Source organism: Telmatherina bonti (assembly GCF_933228915.1).
Source record: "Telmatherina bonti genome assembly, chromosome: 16".
Classification (NCBI taxonomy): domain Eukaryota; kingdom Metazoa; phylum Chordata; class Actinopteri; order Atheriniformes; family Telmatherinidae; genus Telmatherina; species Telmatherina bonti.
In genome coordinates, this window is record NC_136614.1 from 11,047,430 (window position 1) to 11,067,353 (window position 19,924).

Sequence of the window (19,924 nt, forward strand, 5' to 3'; positions counted from 1 at the left end):
ACAGAACAAAATGCATCACATGCGCTCTCTTGTCTAGTTGTGCATGTTGTTGCATGAAAAATTCACGAGGACAGTTGCATCATTGGGATAAACCCTCATTACCAACCAAAGTGTCTAATTCAGTTAGCCTCTTATCCTCCTCCACACATACAAACACCTGAATAATAAGCCAAATCCTCGCATCCATTTGCTCCTCTCACTCAGGATGACTGACGGGATGGGAAGCGGCCAAATGAAGATGCTGTTTCTTACAGAATGCACCAGTAAAGATGATAAAGATTTGTTGGGAACTTTAAAGCCGGAGTTGTTCATTTCTTGGTGGTTTAAGGGGAAATTATTCACAGCAAGCACAAGATCACACAATATCTTTGACATTTCCACCTTGTGCGTCTGTGAGCACCAGCTCAGGAAGACACTAAACTTGTGTGTGGAACTGCAGGATGCTGTTAGTTTAGTGGCGATGACCTGCTGTCAGTGCAGCGAAACACCTTTAAAGGGGTCCTATGATGGTATTTGGAGTTTTCTGAGCTTTCTACAGTGTTACAGTGTTGAATCCTCATCAGACATGTGAACGGCACTGTTTTTTTATCACCTAAACACATGTTTGAGTTTGAGTTCCAGCACTCTCTCTGTTCGGTTTCCATGGCGACGAAAAACGCGTCGTTTTAGAGAGTTTTTTTCTACTTGGTAATCCTTGTGACGTCCCGGGGGATAAGGTTCGATGATTGGTTACCTTAGCCTAATCCTTCTGTTTATGAGATGTTACAATGACGGTGAAAGCAGGTGCGGTGCGCGCTCCCGATGTAGTGCAGTGGCGGGAGGCGGGGCTTAATGCGGAAGCGTCTCAATCCACTCGTTTTGCCCGCAGGCTGATCTGACAGCCTACGGAGAGGGTCGGTCTGAAGTAAATAAAGCCATTTGTGACAATAACTCCATCAATCCCAGCCCTTCTGGTCTCAGAAATAAAAATAAATTAGCCTGAAATGCACATAATAGTTCCACTTTAAAGTTATTCCCTCGTGTCAAAAAGAGCCGTCAGTCATCAGGATTTGTAGCTTTGTGTCTGCAGAGCATCACAGATAAGTCCAGAGAACCAGTCCTGTCGACCAGTGGGGTGGGGCTGATTTACATGAGAAGCCAATGGAAAAGATGGTTTGCAACAAGGCCAGAACAGCAGAATACTAAATACTGTTTTCCTGTTACCATGACGATGGCTGACCCGCCACCTCAATGGGACTGTGATCATGTTTGACACTGCAGTGTCAGATCGAAACCCCCAGAGAAGGTAAAGGTTGTGACTAATATTTACAACACAATGAGAGAGTTGAGCTTCAGCTGATTTTCTTTCTCAGCCCAGAAATCCCAGCAGCTTGAACTCATCGCAGGTTTAATGGCGTGACGGAAGAGTTTCTTCAAGCCTGTGTGACTTTCACAATGGCTACGCTTACATGATGTTTTTAATATGGAATTACTTATTCATACTTAAATAACTAAATTAAAGTATTCTCTTTCACAGGTTTACATGGAAAACATGTTAATTTGCTGTTAATTCTGCTTTAGATGGGGGTTGTGAAGGGTTCTGATTAGACAGGGTGGACTTGATGTACTAATGTCTACCGGAAATAAACAATCTTTTCAGCTTCATCATGGAAAACAACATAATTTAAAACATTTAGGCTTCGATTTGGGTTGTAAATGGGAAACACAGGCTCTACTTCATTTTGTTCAGCAGCTGAGGAGGAGAAGGAAACAACGAACCTACGCAGAATGACCAAGTTAACTAAAAGCAGAAGGAACGTTTACATGAATCAGTTCAGATTGAAAATGGAAATAAAAAAACAACGAGCTTTTGAATTAAATTTAAAAAAAAAAAAAAAAAAGTAATTTTTATTTGGAATTAGCCGCCTCCATGGTCATTTTTCATCTCTTTAAAGCAGGTTGAACTTTTCTTCAGCGCTGTGATGGACTGGTGACCCATCCAGGTGCCTCTCGCCCAGTGATCACTGGGATAGACTCCAGCTCTATATATATCTATATATCTATATATCTATACTATATATATCAAAGACCTCATAGTTCCTTATATACCAAGCAGAGTACTTCCTTCGCAGACTGCAGGCTTACTTGTGGTTCCTAGAGTCTCAAAGAGCCGAGCAGGAGGCAGAGCCTTTGGTTATCAGGCCCCTCTCTTATGGAATAAGCTCCCAGTTAGTGTTAGGGAAGCAGACACCCTCCCCACCTTTAAGACTAGGCTGAAGACTTATCTTTTTGATAAGTCCTATAGCTAGGGATGGTTAGCATCCCTTAGTTATGCTGCTATAGGTTTAGACTGCTGAGGGACATTTTCTGATACACTGAGTTTCTTTCTTTTTCTCTTTATTCATTCATTCATTGAACCGCTTAGTCCAATTCAGGGTCGCGGGGAAGCTGGAGCCTATCCCAGCTGGCTTTGGGCGACAGGCAGGGTACACCCTGGACAGCTCACCAGTCCATCGCAGGGCCACACACACAGAGAGACGAACAACCACACTCACGCACACACTCACACCTAGGGGCAATTTAGAGTGACCAATTAACCTATCATGCATGTCTTTGGATGGTGGGAGGAAGCCGGAGTACCCAGAGAGAACCCACGCATACACGGGGAGAACATGCAAACTCCACACAGAGAGGCCACTGACCAAACCAGCCAAGGATCGAACCAGTAACCTTCTTGCTGTGAGGCCACAGTGCTAACCACCGTGCAGCCCTTTTTCTCTTTATCTCTTTCTTTTACCCCCCCCATAACAGTGTTGCATCATTAACATGTATGTCTCCTGTCTCAGCAGGTCTCCCTGGCCGGGAGTAGCAGTTCCTGTTGTCTGTTGTCTTTCTGTCCTCTTCCCCCCACACAGCAGAGGCAGATGGCTGCCTGTCCTGAGCCGGGTTCTGCCGGAGGTTTCCTTCCTGTTAAAAGGGAGTTTTTTCCTTCCCACTGTCGCCAGTGTGCTCAGGATGGGAGATTGAGTTGGACTCAACTCAATCTGTTGGTTTCCTTATATAGGCTATTATGAATTGGCCTTCATTATGTTTTCCCCTCTGTCTGTAAAGCGTCTTGAGATGGCATTGCCGTGATTTGACGCTATATAAATAAAGTTGAATTGAATTGAACTGAAGCTCTCCCAGCGACCCTGAACTGGACTAAGCGGTTAAGAAACTGGATGGATGAATGTAAACATGGTCACTGTGGAATCACATTTCCATCGTCTTTGCAAATGAGAAAACAGTCCTGAGTATTTACTGGGACTAAAGGACAACAGAGACTGGTAGCTGACTGGTTTCCATGTCCACATTTATTCAGGTATATTAAAGTCTACTAAATAAATAACTCTAGTAATTAAATCTGCTGCTGGCAGAAAGTGATTGCTGTGTACTTTCAGTGTAATAGGAATTATTTTATTGCTGAATAAAATCTGTGGCATCTTGTTGTGTGACGAGAACAAAAGGCATCAGTAAGGTCTTAATGTGAGCCCTCATGCTTCTTCAGAATAAACACGAATCTGCTTGTGCTGCAACAACAAACAGTTTTTGTGTAAAGAAAATGAGCCGAATGTTTTCAGACAGTGTTTCCCTCGATGTTTCAGCCTCCTCAGCTGTAGCTGCAGTCGCTGAGGTGAAATATTTTACGAGGAAAGAACAAATCGGATAAAGATGCAGATGTCGGACTGTTTACATGTATGCAAATGGTTTAAATTGGATTTCCGGGCCGACTGAAATAACTGGTTTATCCATGCCATCGCTGAAGAAACAAACACCCCCAGAAGGAGACACAAGTGTGGCGTGTCGGTTTACAGAAAGCAAAGTATCTGTTGTGTCATCTGTATTAAACAAACCTTTCCAGTCCAGCAGAACTCCTCATCCTTTGTATGGTCAGTAAGCCACTGACCAGACAACCGGTCCGCACGTCCTTTAGTCTGGTTTCATCCAAACTTAATCAGCGATGACATGTTTAGCCGCATGTCATCCTTCAACCGCTGGTTGTCTAGGTGGTGTCCCGATAACAACGTGGGTTTTATAGATAATTGGAGCGCTTTTTGGGGAAAGCCTGGTCTTATTAGGAGAGATGGCATCCATCCCACGTTGGATGGAGCCGCTCTCTTATCTAGCAATATGGACTCTTTTATTAGTCAGCTAAATTGACAACTCAGGGTTGGGACCAGGAGGCAGAATTGTAGTCCTACACACTTTTCTGCAGCTTCCCACCTGCCGCCGCCCACCCAAAACCCCATTCCGACCTTATACAACTTCCCAGCAGTAAGAATTAAACAACACAAAAACACTTCTGGGGTTAATCGTGAAAACCTCATAAAACTAAAAACAATGGATCTAATAAAATCTGAAAATAAGACAATAAAGTGTGGCCTACTGAATATTAGATCCCTCCCAAATAAGTCTTTATTAGTCAATGACTTGATAGGTGATCACCACATTGATTTATTCTGTCTTACGGAAACTAGAGGAGTCTCACTTAACCTAGAAAGAAAGTTTAATTGTATACAAAAAAGCCTTACGAACGGCAAGAACAGCTTATTATTCATCATTGATAGAGGAAAACAAAAACAACCCTCGGTTTCTTTTCAGCACTGTAGCTAGGCTTACTAGGAGCCGGAGCGCTGTGGAGCCATGTATTCCTTTCTCACTTAGCTGTGATGATTTCATGTATTTTTTCAGGAATAAAATTGACACTATTAGAGATCAAATTCACAATACTCTTCCTTCTACCTATAATGTTGAGCCTGTTGTGGTCTCCGAAGCATCCTTAGAACCAGGATCTGACTTGTGTCTAAATAGTTTCTGTCCTGTCCAACCCTCTGAATTAACTAAAATAATAGCTTCATCTAAACCATCCACCTGTATCTTAGACCCTCTCCCAACGAGCCTCTTTAAGGACATTTTCCCTTTAATTAATACATCACTACTAAGTCTTATCAATATGTCTTTAGTGACAGGATATGTACCACAATCATTTAAAACTACTGTAATCAAGCCTTTACTTTAAAAGCAATCTCTGGATCCAGAGGTGATAGCAAATTATAGACCTATATCTAACCTCCCGTTTATGTCCAAAATTCTGGAGAAAATAGTTTCAGCTCAGCTACATGCCCACCTAAGCAGAAATAATTTATGCAAAGAGTTTCAGTCAGGATTTAGAACTCATCATAGCACTGAGACAGCATTGGTGAAAGTTACTAATGACCTTCTTATGGCCTCAGACAAAGGACTTGTGTCCGTACTTATCTTGCTTGATCTTAGTGCTGCATTTGATACAGTCGATCATAACATTCTGTTACAAAGACTAGAACAGGTGATTGGAATTACAGGTACAGCGTTAAGCTGGTTTAAATCATATTTATCTGATAGACTTCAGTTCGTTCATGTAAATGACAAGTCCTCCTCCCAAACTACAGTAAGTCATGGAGTTCCTCAAGGTTCTGTACTTGGACCAATACTCTTCACGCTATATATGCTCCCTTTAGGCAAAATTATTAGACAGCATGGAATAAACTTTCATTGTAATGCAGATGATACTCAACTATACTTATCCTTTAAACCAGATGAAACAAATCAGCCCAATAGGCTACAAAATTGTCTCGTAGACATAAAGACTTGGATGTCTAGAAATTTTCTCCTCTTAAACTCAGATAAGACTGAAGTAATTCTCGTTGGATCTGAAAAACTCAGAGCTAAATTTTCCAGTTTTGTGATGAACCTGGATGGCATTACTTTAGCTTCCAGTGCTACAGTGAGAAACCTTGGAGTAATATTTGACCCTGACCTGTCCTTTGGCCCAAATATTAAGCAGGTTACTAAAACAGCCTTCTTTCATTTACGTAATATAGCCAAAATTAGGGACATTCTGTCTCAGAGTGATGCAGAAAAACTGCTTCACGCTTTTGTTACTTCGAGACTAGATTACTGTAACTCTCTATTACTGGGCTGTCCTAAATATGCCCTGAAAAGCCTTCAGCTGATCCAGAATTCTGCAGCCAGAGTCCTGACCAGAACCAGCATGAGAGATCATATTTCTGCAGTTTTAGCCTCTCTTCATTGGCTGCCTGTTGAATCTAGAATAGAATTTAAAATCCTTCTCCTTACATATAAAGCCCTCCACAACCAGGCACCACTATATATCAAAGACCTCATAGTTCCTTATATACCAAGCAGAGTACTTCGTTCACAGACTGCAGGCTTACTTGTGGTTCCTAGAGTCTCAAAGAGTCGAGCAGGAGGCAGAGCCTTTGGTTATCATGTTTTTCCTTCCCACTGTTGCCAGTGTGCTTGCTCAGGATGGGAGATTGAGTTGGACTCAACTCAATCTGTTGGTTTCCTTATATAGGCTATTATGAATTGCTCTTCATTATGTTTTCCCCTCTGTCTGTAAAGCGTCTTGAGATGGCATTGCCGTGATTTGACGCTATATAAATAAAGTTGAATTGAATTGAATCTGGATGTTTTGTTTCTGCAATCTGAAAGTTGGATGTCAAGATGTTTACAATCTGCTCCAGTTTTCAGAGTTTGAACAGATGCAGGAACTTGGAGTTTTCACGTCTGTGTCAGTGCTGATGGGACCGTGACGCGACCCACTTTAGCTGCGTCTGTCAGCGGCGGTTTCATCAGCTGAATCAATGCGGACGCTGCTTCTGTTGAGCAGAGAGGAAAGGAGAGGCTGTGGCGGGCTGTGATCTGTCAAAGCTTTGCAGGAAGCATGTCGGAGTGCGACTTTGCTCAGAGAAGTGGATGTTCCTCGCTGCTGGATGAATGGCACTTCTAACTCATTTTGCAGTTCACGGCAAAAGAAGCGAACTTGTACGCAGCGAGGGGACGGCTGGGGGACGGCTGACCCCATTCTTCTAACATTTGGACGTGCCTGGCAGTGCAGCAGCTTCCAGGAGCACAGGGGACAGCTAACCTTTGTCAGAGCAGAGACAAAGCTTTGTCTCCAAGTCAAGGCAGGAAAAGGAAAATGGGCGTTTTCGCATTGTGTGATCCCAGCAGAGGGATAAAAGCAAAGTGTGACTCATCTCTTTAAGGATTTATCACCGTCCTGTTTGGTAAAAAGTCTGATGTTTCCTTCTTGACTCACAGCTCAGCAGCAGAGTCAGTTTAAACCCCGGAAGCTTATCTGATCAGCTGATCAGGCTGTTTCTGACTGATCGATTGAAACTTCCATCTTTTTGGTGCCAAGTCGCTGCGTTTACTCCTGCAGCTGCTGACAGCTCAGTCTGCTCCTCTTACTCTAATCAGCTCCTTGTTGTGATGATGTTTCAGGTTCTTTCGCCAAACCATTTTTAGCTGCTTTGTTTTTACAGACATGTGAAGCATGAAGGCAACGAGACAATAATACCTGAAGTTGTCCCACTTGTGTGTAAATATTAACCTGGAAAATGCCAAACAGATGATCAGGTTCAGTCTCCTCATGCTGAAATCCCATTGGTTCAGAACACAGCTGTAATGGTTTGGACTTCTTGTGTCATTTTAGTTCCAGTTTCCTGTTTTATTTTATAGTTTTCCTTGTTTAGTTCCTTCATCTCTTGTTTCCTGTTCATTAGCTCCCATAGTTTGATTTTCAGATTCATTTCACCTGGTCCCAGTTACTCCCTCCGTGTATTTCTACTCCTTAGTTCATGTTGCTGGTTCGTTGTGTTTTTGTTAGCCTCTTGTGCTAGTTTCTGCATGTTAGTGTGGCTTCAGTTAACTTCTTGGACATTGAAACACTTCACACTAGGGTGGCCAGATGTCACGCTTTGTGCGGGATTGTCCCGCATTTCTATTACTTTTCACACGTCCCACAAAATGGGGCGCTGTCCCGCATCGTTACGACCAGTCGTCACTGTTGTGAAGGAAAAAAAACCAAAACAAAACTGGCTTTTACTAATTGTGTGTCAATCAAACTAGGAGGCGGGACTTAATACACATCTAGGATGCACTGGTGCACCAACTACCGAAAAGAAATAAATAGAAAAATACACCGATTGGTCATGGAGGACAGGGAGACGACCGCAGCAAAGAAAAGAAAGTTTTGTTACAAAAAAGACTGAGGAAGCTTATATTCAGAGTAATTTTTCCGTATCACACGGCGGAGGATTTGACGTGAAACGGCACCAAAAATCGGAGAGTCACAAAAAAGACGCGCTACTCAGAGGGAGGCTTCCCAGTCAATGGACATGTTCCTGATGAAGCCTCAGCTGCTAATTCTGTTTGATTCTTTATAACGTGAAAGGAACAAGGAAATAGTATGCAAGCTTTTACTGTTTCCCTTTGTCAGAGAACTGGAATTTCAAATAAAAACAAAATATAGGAACAAATTGGTTATGTTTGGATAGTAATTTTATTACCAAAGAGCAGAATATGAAGGTTTAAAAAAAAAAAAAAAAAGAAGTTGTCATAAAAGAGTGGAATCACACATTGTCCCACATTTGGTGAGAGAAGATCTGGTCACCCTACTTCACACTAGTTTTCTTTCTGTGTGTCTGATTTAGCTTGTGAGTCCGAGGTTCTCCTGATAGTTGATGGCTTCATCCTCCTGCAGGGGGAACATGACTCCAGTGTGTATAGATGTATGGATATGTGTGTATATAAGCGGGTATGTGTGCTGATGTATATGCATGTTAATTTAGGTTGTTCTTTCTTCTTCTCTTTCTCTCTCTCTTTTTCCCTCTACGAGGTGTATTTCTGTTTTCTTTTCTTCTTGTTTCTCTTTCTGTCGCTCTTCTGTCCTCTCCGGTCCGGTTCAGCAGTACAAACTTTGTAATGCAAACAATTATGCAAAATAAATAGAAAATAAATTAAGAATCCAGAATATCAAGGGGAGCATTATATCTATTCAGCTCTCCTTGGGAAAGTAAATTTGCCCAGCAGAATCGAGCATCTAGAAAATCATTCTGCCTGCTTAAATGCTGGACAAGACAAAAAAAAAAAACCCAAAACACTTCTTGATTCTGCATCCTGCCTCCCGACTCTGCCTTTGGGTCCACACCTCCACGCCACGACAACAGCAACACATTGTCATTATCATCGCTATCCAGTCAAGACATAAATCATGAAAAAATGAGGAAAATCACATGAAAATCTGTGTGCTGCTCCTTGTGGTTGTCCTGTTGTTGGCAGCTGAGGTTAAACATGTCTCCTGGTGTTTGGTGTTAGTATTCAACATGTCTTGTAGAATTCCCGTTCGTCATGTTTCATCCTTCTCTGAAACAACGTTGTTTCATATACAGCTGACATGCTGTTCTGTTTGGACACAATCTCTTCTACGTGCACATTTTCACCACTCCTCTCGTTGCCTTCCACCGTCACACCCCTCGCTTCATCTGCTCCACTGCTGCACCATGCAGCATCTACATGGTGCATCCAGGAAGAATCCGTTTGACTTGCCATCTCCCAACAGAGAGCATGGATGCACTGGAACATGTGCAAACAAGGACAACTATTCATAATTCTGCTGTTTTATTCAGGTGTGTTACAGCTGCAGGATAGTGGCTCGATCCTGGACTGCACCTCTTGTTTACGGAGTTGTTGTAATGTAAAATAATATTTCTCTGTTAACATGCGCAGGCTAATCAATATAATAGATTACTCTACCATCAATAACCTGGAAACAACTATAGTTTCTCTGGATGCAGAGAAGGCTTTTGATAGAGTGAATTGGAAATTCTTATTAGCTAAATAGATTTGGCTTTGGACCTTCCTTTCTTGACTGGATCAAAGTCTTACACAGCTCCCCTAATGCGAGAGTCAGGACGAACAATCAAACCTCTCCAAGTTTTCATCTTCAAAGGGGCACCAGACAAGGTTGTCCACTGTCTCCCTCACTTTTTGCTGTATTTATTGAACCACTAGCTGCTGCAATTAAACAGAATCAAATTATAAAGGGCATCCAGTCCAAAAATATAATTCATAAAATAAGCCTTTATGCCGATGATATTTTACTATTCCTCCAAAACTCACAATCATTATCTGAAACAATCTCACTAATTAATAAATTCTCATCACTATCTGACTACTCTATTAATTGGTCTAAGAGCACAGTCCTACCAATTAACTGTAGGTTTCGAAATCCATCCAACACTAATTTACAATCAGGTAACATTAGATACTTATGCATAAATATTCCCCCCAGGCTCTCAGAACTGATAAAATGTAATTACACTAACCTTCTTAAGACAATAGAAGATGATCTTACTCGCTGGAAGTCACTCCCCATTTCACTTATGGGGAGAGTTGCTACAATAAAAATGATGGTTCTACCCAAAATCAACTACCTGTTCTCCATGATTCCTATGGAACCTCCCTCCACCTGGCTCAAATCACTAGAATCATACACTTCCCAATTTCTCTGGAAGAATAAACCACCCCGGATTAGTTTGGTCTACGGACGTGTCCTTGTCCTTGGGGATCCCGCCCCTGGTATCGTGGTGGCGCCGGCCCGCGATGGTTTTCCTCTGGGTGGGCGGGGCCCGCTGGGTCTTGGCCGGGGCTCTGCCGGGGGAAACGGGTGGTCCTGGGGCCTGTGGGCTGCTGGCTCTCTGTGCGGCCCGCGCTTCGGCACCCGGCGCCCGCCGGGCCGGCTTGCCGTCGCCCTGTGCTACCCGGTGCCCCTGCCTCATGGCGGGTGGCGCCTGCCTGGAGGCTTCCACTGCTCTGGGCTCGGGGGACGGAGGCTCTCTCTGCTTTGCCTGCCCGGGCTCTGTGCGCGGTGGGCTTGCCGGGCCCTGAGGGCCTTGGGTTCCTCCCCTACACCTCGGGTCGTGGTCGTGTTCCCCTACAAGCACTCAGCTGATCTTTGATTGCATGATCACAGGTTGAACAGTCACACGTGCACGCCCACAAAGCGCTCATCTTCCCATCTGCTTCCTACTAAATGTTGCTGGTGACCCTCTGTAGGTGTGTTTAATAACGGTTGGTATTGTAATTATTTTATTCATTCATTTACTTTTTTTACTTTTATTTTTCATTTTTTTTTGTCTGTTTTTGAATATTGTCACTATCCTACTTATGTTTTTTTCAGTACTTTATATTGTTTTGCAAACACTGTAACTTTAGCAGCTTAGACACGCCTTTCTTTTTTCTCTTTTTCCTCCTTTCATTTCCTTTTTTTTCCCTCTTTCCCTGCCAGGTCCAGCTCGGCCATATCAGCTATATACATGAGATGTCTCCCTTGACAGAGCAAATCTGTCTGGCAAAAATTTGGCACATAGATTGCTGTTCTGTATGCTGAGATGCTGGACAGGACAGGTTAAAAAAAAAAAAAAAAAGAAAAAAATGTAAAATAATATATGTAAATATAATATAATATAATATATGTATATATAATGTATAATATAATATATGTTGTACAAGCTTATATTGTGATTTTGGTAATTTTTTTAAAGTTCTTGTGCTAATAATGACCTGCAGAAGCCAAGCCAACTTTATTTATAAAGCACTTTCTGACAGCCACTGCTAACAAAGTGCTAAACATGACATAATTAACATATTATAACATAAAACAATAAAACAGAAAACAATAAAACGGTAAAGTTTAAAACCATAAAATATAAAACAATTGCTGATAGAAGCTGGTAGAAACGAAGCCACAGCAGATGCATGAAAGCTAAAAGCAGTCCAGTGATGAAGGATCGGCAGTGGATTTCCAAATGCAACAAAATGTTTGTTTCAGGTTGCAAATAAAAGCTGATATTTAACCATGAAAACATGGCCAGATCCGTTTGTTCAGGTCAAAGGAAACGACGGTTAATGTGACGTTATCTGTTGGTGTTCAGGGTGAGTCTTCACAGCCCAACCACATTACACTACTTGATGAATTCTTCAGCAGCGTTTCCACAGCGGCTCCTTGCTGAGCCTGGAGGGTTAACGGTCAGAAAAAGCCTCGCTGGGACACGACTGAAGTCTGCTGCCAGCTCAGGCATGAGGAGCTCTCATGCAGGACTGCAATATTTCCATAAAAATTTGGCTCGCTTGCAGAAACGAACAGGCTGGAGTTCAAGAGATCAGAAGGAGATGAGTGCGACACACACCACTGGCCACACTGAGGTGTTTTCTCTCCACCAGATCAGGAGGAGACCAAACTGCTGCTCGCATCAAATAAAACCTCCAACTGAACTTTGTGAGCTTGATAAACTGAAACAAAAATGTGTTTCCAGTCAAGTGTCTGTTTGCCTGCTGCGGCGCTTGTTTGTTCTGCTGTTTATGTTGATCAACCGAAGCATTTGACTTGTTAATGTCGACATAATTGGATGTTTATTTCAATTAGCTTTGAAAAGCTCATTACTGGAGGGGGAGTGGAGTTGACCTCAGGAGGGGACACATTTCAGAGATGATTGTAACGGCAGCTCATACAGTATAATGAACTGTTGTGCTGTTGATCTCGATTATGGACTTTGCAAACTGACAATCAGCAGTTTGAGGCAGATAATCGGTGGTAATTAGCTGGATCAGGCGGGGGAGAGGACGCACCTTCCCGTGCCCAGAGCCTGGAGGCGTCACTGCATGCTGTTATCCTGCAGATGTTCATTCTGATCTCATTTGTAAGTGTCACTGATGCCTCGTTCATCCTGAAGTATTTTCATCCCTTTTCCTTGATTTTAATCTGCGGCTTTCGTATCTGCTGCAGAAGTTTCTCTTATCAGCCTCCTTTTCTCTTTTAAAGCTGCCGTTTCCAGTTTGGATTCAAGGTCTGCAGCTACAGTTTCCAGATTGTCTCAGCAGCTGGAGATGCCGTTGTTTGATCGTTGCGCATGCACACGGCTTGTGCAACAGCTCGGCGCTTAAGGGAGGGCTGCATTAGCATTTCTATTTGTTATAGTCAATATTTTCCACGATGAGGTGAGTTGTTCATTGTGTGCATGTGAATCAGATCGCTTTGGGGATTTGGAGACTAAAGCAGACTTTAAAGCTTACTGATAAATATTCCATGCAGTAAAAAAGGTCGCTGGTATCTCTAATAAAGATATCATTAGAACTTACATCTCATCCGACTGCCTGTTTTTAATGAGAACACAAAGTGAGATTTATAGATCCCAAATGTGCAGTTGAGTGATAGCTTTCCACTTCCCCTGCTTTGTTCTGCCTCTCATGACGCTCTTTCTTTAATTGAAAGCATGGCCTGGCCTTGTTTGGAATGCATGCTGCAGGCTCTCCCCGAGTCCGTCGACCCAAACTGGAGCGCTATCAACCCTGCTGCTTGTCAGACAGTCTGAAGGGCTGCAGAGAGTCGCAGAGAATTACAATTCCCATTCACGCTCCTCACTGCACAGCCCGGTGTTACCCCTCACTGCTGCGGATTTCAGGAGTTGGCTTCCTAATCCTCCTAAGTCCAATAATATCCAGCGTCTACTGGAACATCAACTCGTCCCTCTCAACAAATAAGGCGCATTATGGAGAAGACTGCAGATGGGATAAGTCTTAAGACGCCGCGTTGCAGAGAAAATTGGCTTCAAAGATTGTCTTTGCCGAAGCCTTGAAAGCAATCAGTCTGGAAATTAACTGCAAAACTAATGGGCAGCCAGTTGGATTTCATACCCATATTGATACATTCATTAAGTTTGGATCTATAGTTCCAACATAACCAGCAGCCATGCCTCATTAGGTCGGGCAGGATGCCAATATTATATAGCAGGCTCTGACAGTCGCTGTAAAACTCTCTGATTTAATTAACGCTGCTTTTTCTAATAAAACCTGAAATTATGCCTGCTGTTCCTCCCAGCCGGGCTCCGAAGCAGAGGACAGAGATGTGAGTAAAAACAGAAAAGCAACCCTGGACACAGGAAATACAGGGAATATTCTCATTTCCTATTTATGTGTCACTTATTTCATAACACATTGTTATGGATGCTGCTAAGTGAGGGAATACCAGTAAACTCTTATCTTAGATAGAATTTCCATGCAGTCATCTCCAAACAAACACCAGTGAAACCAGTGCAGCAGCAGCAGGATGAGACAAAGACCAGTGAAACCAGTGCAGCAGCAGGATGAGACAAAGACCAGTGAAACCAGTGCTGCAGCAGCAGGATGAGACAAAGACCAGTGAAACCAGTACAGCAGCAGGATGAGACAAAGACCAGTGAAACCAGTGCAGCAGCAGGATGAGACAAAGACCAGTGAAACCAGTGCTGCAGCAGCAGGATGAGACAAAGACCAGTGAATCCAGTGCTGCAGCAGCAGGATGAGACAAAGACCAGTGAAACCAGTGCAGCAGCAGGATGAGACAAAGACCAGTGAAACCAGTGCAGCAGCAGGATGAGACAAAGACCAGTGAAACCAGTGCTGCAGCAGCAGGATGAGACAAAGACCAGTGAAACCAGTGCAGCAGCAGCAGGATGAGACAAAGACCAGTGAAACCAGTGCTGCAGCAGGATGAGACAAAGACCAGTGAAACCAGTGCTGCAGCAGGATGAGACAAAGACCAGTGAAACCAGTGCTGCAGCAGGATGAGACATAGACCAGTGAAACCAGTGCTGCAGCAGGATGAGACATAGACCAGTGAAACCAGTGCTGCAGCAGGATGAGACAAAGACCAGTGAAACCAGTGCTGCAGCAGGATGAGACATAGACCAGTGAAACCAGTGCTGCAGCAGGATGAGACAAAGACCAGTGAAACCAGTGCTGCAGCAGGATGAGACAAAGACCAGTGAAACCAGTGCTGCAGCAGGATGAGACAAAGACCAGTGAAACCAGTGCTGCAGCAGGATGAGACATAGACCAGTGAAACCAGTGCTGCAGCAGGATGAGACAAAGACCAGTGAAACCAGTGCTGCAGCAGCAGGATGAGACAAAGACCAGTGAAACCAGTGCTGCAGCAGGATGAGACAAAGACCAGTGAAACCAGTGCTGCAGCAGCAGGATGAGACAAAGACCAGTGAAACCAGTGCTGCAGCAGCAGGATGAGACAAAGACCAGTGAAACCAGTGCTGCAGCAGGATGAACCCTGCGTGACGGCAGGTCAGATGTCGGGAATTCTCTCAACATTTTATTGATATTTCTCTTAAACATCGTTCTCAGACAGACAAGAAGGAAAAAGGAACCTGATTGGCCTGTGTGTTTGCCCCAGTTTCTCCTGTGTTGTCATGGCAACAGGCAACACCAAGACAGTCTCAATTGTAACCTTTCAACTGGAACTTTATACATGCTGGACATGAAAATAAAGTTAACCACAGAACAGTGTGAGGGTAGAAGTGCTGCTACACGCTAACCACATGAAACCAACGTGAACTGGTTTTCCACCAGACCGACTCAGAGCTTCAGTCAACGGGACGCTTTGGAAAGGATTTGTTGGTGTTTCTGTGCTCCTCTCTGCAGAGAAGCTGCTTCAGAAGATTTCCAGACCCTTCATCCGTCCATCGAACCTCTCCAACACAAACTGATCACTGTCAACACGACCACTCTGCTGTCTGGCAGGCATTTGGGATTTACAGACTAAATAAAATGTTACTTTCTATTGATTAAAGCTTAAAACAAAAATTATTCTTATTCAGAATGAAACATTTTTACAGATTTAACTAGTTTTTGTGTCATTTAAATCACAGTTAAGTGTAGAGCGATGGAGTGTGTTGGCTTAGCCAACCTAAATCATAATATTTACTCAATTTGACAAATTTCTAAATAAATTAGTTTTGTTAAAAGCTCAGACTTGACAAGTAGATCTTATATATATATATATATATATATATATATATATATATATATATATATATATATATACATATATATATATATATATATATATATATATATATATATATATATATATATATATATATATATATATATATATATATATATATATATATATATATATATATATATATATATATATATATATATATATATATATATATATATATATATATATATAAAAATACACTTATTTCACAGATATTAGCTCAGCATTATGGGACAAGACAGACCAACCAGATTAAACTAAAAGATAAAAAGTTAATTAGGAGGCGCTTTATTCGTGAGACTCCGTCTTTTAGTAACTTCTGTCACAGGTATACGAACTAATCTCTGTTAATCCTTTTTGCAGCTAAACTGCTGTTTAATAGGCCGACACAGTCAGCTCGTTTTTCACTGCGTAACAAGATTTAATCACACGACATCCAACAGATTTTGTTTTACATGCGGGAAGCTTGTTAATACAATTCATTTAATTTCATTTTTAGTGTTTTCTGGTTCCTTTGTTTATCAAACTGATCAGATAAAAGGCTGAATATTTGTGTTTGAGATGCATTCACAGCTGCGAGAGCTTTTGTTCCACAATGCTGATAAAAGTAGTTAAAATCAGTGGCAACGTTTCCATGGAAAACTGACAACAAACACACACACGTTCACACAAAACGTCTTCATTTTCCACTGACTGGCAGTTAGCATGAAGCAGGCCGCTCACATTCACACAATCATTCTGTACCGACAGGATGTTTTAAACTATTCCTTTTCTTCTGAACGACAGCAGAAAGAAATTAAATGTCATCCATTAGTGACACAGCTACTGAACTGCTGCGAGCAGAAAACACACATCACATCCAAAGTCCCATTAAGATGCATTAAATGGGTTCAGGATGAAATATAAAGCTGAGGGAAGAGACGGATTTCTGTTAAAACTCCATCCAGAAATGATTTTTAGTTAAAACTGGAAAACATGTCATGAATTCAGCTTTTTGGACAAACAGAAACAGACCTGCACGTGTTTGTCTGCGCCGTGTTATCGGAGACCAAACCTGCAACTGTTTCACCAGATTTTCTCTGACGTACGAAGCTGTGGCCTCTTCAACAACAGGAGAAGCAAAAAAATCAAGAAGGTGAAGAGATATTCAAGCAGCAGAGGATTCAGACAGCAACATGTCTGGGGACGAAGTTGTGATCACCCCTGACGTCCCCCCAGTGGCCTCCCAGCCTCCACGTCTCAGCCCAGTGGAGGATGGAAATGAAAAGGCGCAAAAGTTAAACGACACGCCGAGCAGCAGCTGCAGCCTCACCTCTCTCCCTCTCACACACACACACACACACACACACTCCAGTCTGACTTTAATAACGTGTTTTCATTGCTTCAGATTTTACAAAAGCAAGACGAAGCAGAAAACGCTTCAGAAATTTCCCAGGAATGGAAAATATCTAAGGCAGAAAAGCCATTTTGTTAATGGAGCCGCATCTGTTTGTGTTGTTTCCTGTGAACAAATGCTGAATAAATCCAAATACAATTACTGTTCAACTACCGCTTCATCAATTAATCCAAGTTGAGCAGCACCTTGAATCACAAGCAGCTCCTCCGTTTGGATTCACTTCTTAGTTCAACGCCGGTTCATCATTTCTGATGTGCTGCTCTCCTACAGAGCGAGTTAACCCACGGCCATGGAAGGGAACGGATGGTTGGGATGGCTGAACAAACCGCATCATTTTGGGGACATTAGATCCCAGTAACGCGGCTAGCAGTGTTGTTGTTTCTTTCTTCTTATTTCCTGTAACAATAGATGCAGCAGACGTAGCTCCATAGCTCTGCTCTGATTGGTCAGTTCCACTGGCCACCGTCATTCGAACAACGATGGCATAGCCTACATGATAATGTGTTAATACACTGGATTCTTGACTTGCTCACCTTATAAAAAGTGAGGCAACAAGTTGCATCCGCCGTATTAAATATGTAGAAATCAAATCATATTTTAATGATAAAGCACTTTTCATCCACGCGATAAAGTATTTGTACACTGGATCATAGTTTTAATCCCTCAGTTAAAGTGTTTCACAAATTCACTCCACTGTTGTGCACATGTGCTTTGTATCCAGTTCAATCCAGCTTTATTTATGACATGTTAAAACATCTGTAGTGCAACAAAGTACTGAACAGAAGGATGAAAGTAGAAACAACAAACCAAAGCTTTAAGAAACAATAAAACTAGTTCAGATGTAAAAGAGGAAAACATTTTCACATCTCGAGTTAAAAAGCCAAACAAAATAAGCGAGTTGTTTTCTGAAATTCTACTCAGGTCATATTTTATTATGAATACATCTGTTTTTTAAATGAGGTTATTTGTTTTGTTTTGTTGTTCATTCCAAACAAACACGATTCTTATAAGTTATTCCTCATTGTCACAGCAGTAAATCAGGCTTTCCAACCACGTTTAATCCAACAGCTGCAGAAAAATGATCCACCAATCACTAATCTCCCTACAACAGTGTACTATTTATAATAGATTTGTTTAAAAACATAAAACAAACAAAAGATCCAAGTAAAGGAAACATGTTTGTTCTTTTTCCACCGAAACGTTTTACTGTTGTTCTGTGTCGCCATCATAGACCGTGTTTGAAAGATGGACGGAGCCTGAAAAGTTAAAGGTTAAAAGTGAAGCCTATGCGGAAGTGCATAAAACTGCAGTTCCCCCTTCATCCACTCGGGGCTCCAAAACAGAGCAAATCTCCATAGACTCCCATGTTAAAAAGACCAACTTCACAGCAGAAATAAACATGTTTACAGCCTGGTTCAAAAATCATTTTAGGTTTAATAGGTCAGGTTTACCTTCATGACAACTGTGGGGGGGAGGGAATTTTTTTTCTAATTCGCCCGTTTAAAAGTAATTTAAATTTGAAGTTTGGCAAATTTAGGGGCGTGTCCTTTTGATTGACAGGTACCAATCTCCTGCTTCAAGTCAGAAGAACGTAGAACAACCACGGTTTTTAGCTGGTTAACAATGTGACTTAGCTTTAGCCTGCTTACCTCCGTTAGCTGGTTAGATCCTGTTATCTCCGGGTTAGCTCGGTTAGGTTTTAGCTACAGAAAGCTCAGAGTTCACTCGATGTCAATCATCCACCATGACGCTCACAGCCCCCCTCTCAGCTCCACCTCTTTGTCCATATTTGTATTTTCCGGGCGAGACGACAATAACTCTGCCAAGATGGCGACGGTAGGAACCGCCCACCGAGCTTCAGTTCAGCTCTTCAGAAACCTACGGGTGACGTCCCGGAGGCTCCACCCATCTCTTTATATACAGTCTATGGTCGCCACAAGCTTCACTACAGTATGGATCTGCCGTTGGTTGGACCTCTTGCAGGCGCTGCATTGATCACGCCTCAGTTAGAATCAGAGGAGATGATATCAGACAGAGGAAACTACTGACCTCTTCCTTATTGTCAGGTTTAGTCTGTGTATCTTCAGCTACTCATTTAACAATGTTTGGATTGCAGCTGATGAACCAACAAGTTGGAGGAGATGCGAGGGAAGGAGGACAAACCACAGTGGAGACCAGCATCACCTGATCAGCGAGGAAGGTCGGCAAGGAGAGAGGCCTCATTAACCGAGCTACAACTCCAGTGCTGACGTGGATAAACTCAGATGACGGCGGCAGGATGGTATGAAAATGATGGATGGATTAAGAAGTGGATGTAATAACCAGTGTGTGACACAGAACTCTCCACTCAGCTTTTTCTCTCTGTGTGTGTGTGTGTGTGTGTGAGAGAGATTTTCTCCTTGAATCTCTATCTTGTGAATGAATGATAGAAAAACGTCTTCTACCGGATGAATCATCACCTTCATGCATCCGTTGTGTTATGAGTCGAGTAAAACATCAGAAACCATCCTTGTAGCTTTAAACTTTAAAGGTTTTATCATTGTAGAATAAAATAAAAATAAAGTTATTTCCTCAGATATTTGAGACTTAATATGGACCACATGTAAATATTTTAGTTTTTTCATGTTAATGAAACATTGAAAAAGTCCTTCAGTGCTTTAGATAAAATAAGGTGGTGGATGTGTGATGGACGAGGAACAGCTCACCCCCCCCTCTTCATATCATACTATCAAAGAAATCCCTTTATCATGAAAAAATAATTAAACCACCCATGCTATCATCACTCGGCTTCAGTAGTTCTGTTTTCTGTAATGCTTGAACAGATAATG

The 19,924-nt window shown here is 42.2% G+C and overlaps 1 protein-coding gene across 1 annotated transcript in view; it reads left to right on the forward strand.

The window, feature by feature from the left end:
* The window catches only part of tbc1d32 (TBC1 domain family, member 32), a 168,832-nt gene extending 149,543 nt beyond the window's left edge, over positions 1 to 19,289 (forward strand). Inside the window, exon 35 of the mRNA XM_079255902.1 lies at positions 19,213 to 19,289. Within this exon, the coding sequence (XP_079112028.1) occupies positions 19,213 to 19,216 (4 nt within the window). The 3' untranslated portion in view covers positions 19,217 to 19,289. The remainder of the gene's footprint in view (positions 1 to 19,212) is intronic.
* Positions 19,290 to 19,924: the final 635 nt, after the last annotated feature.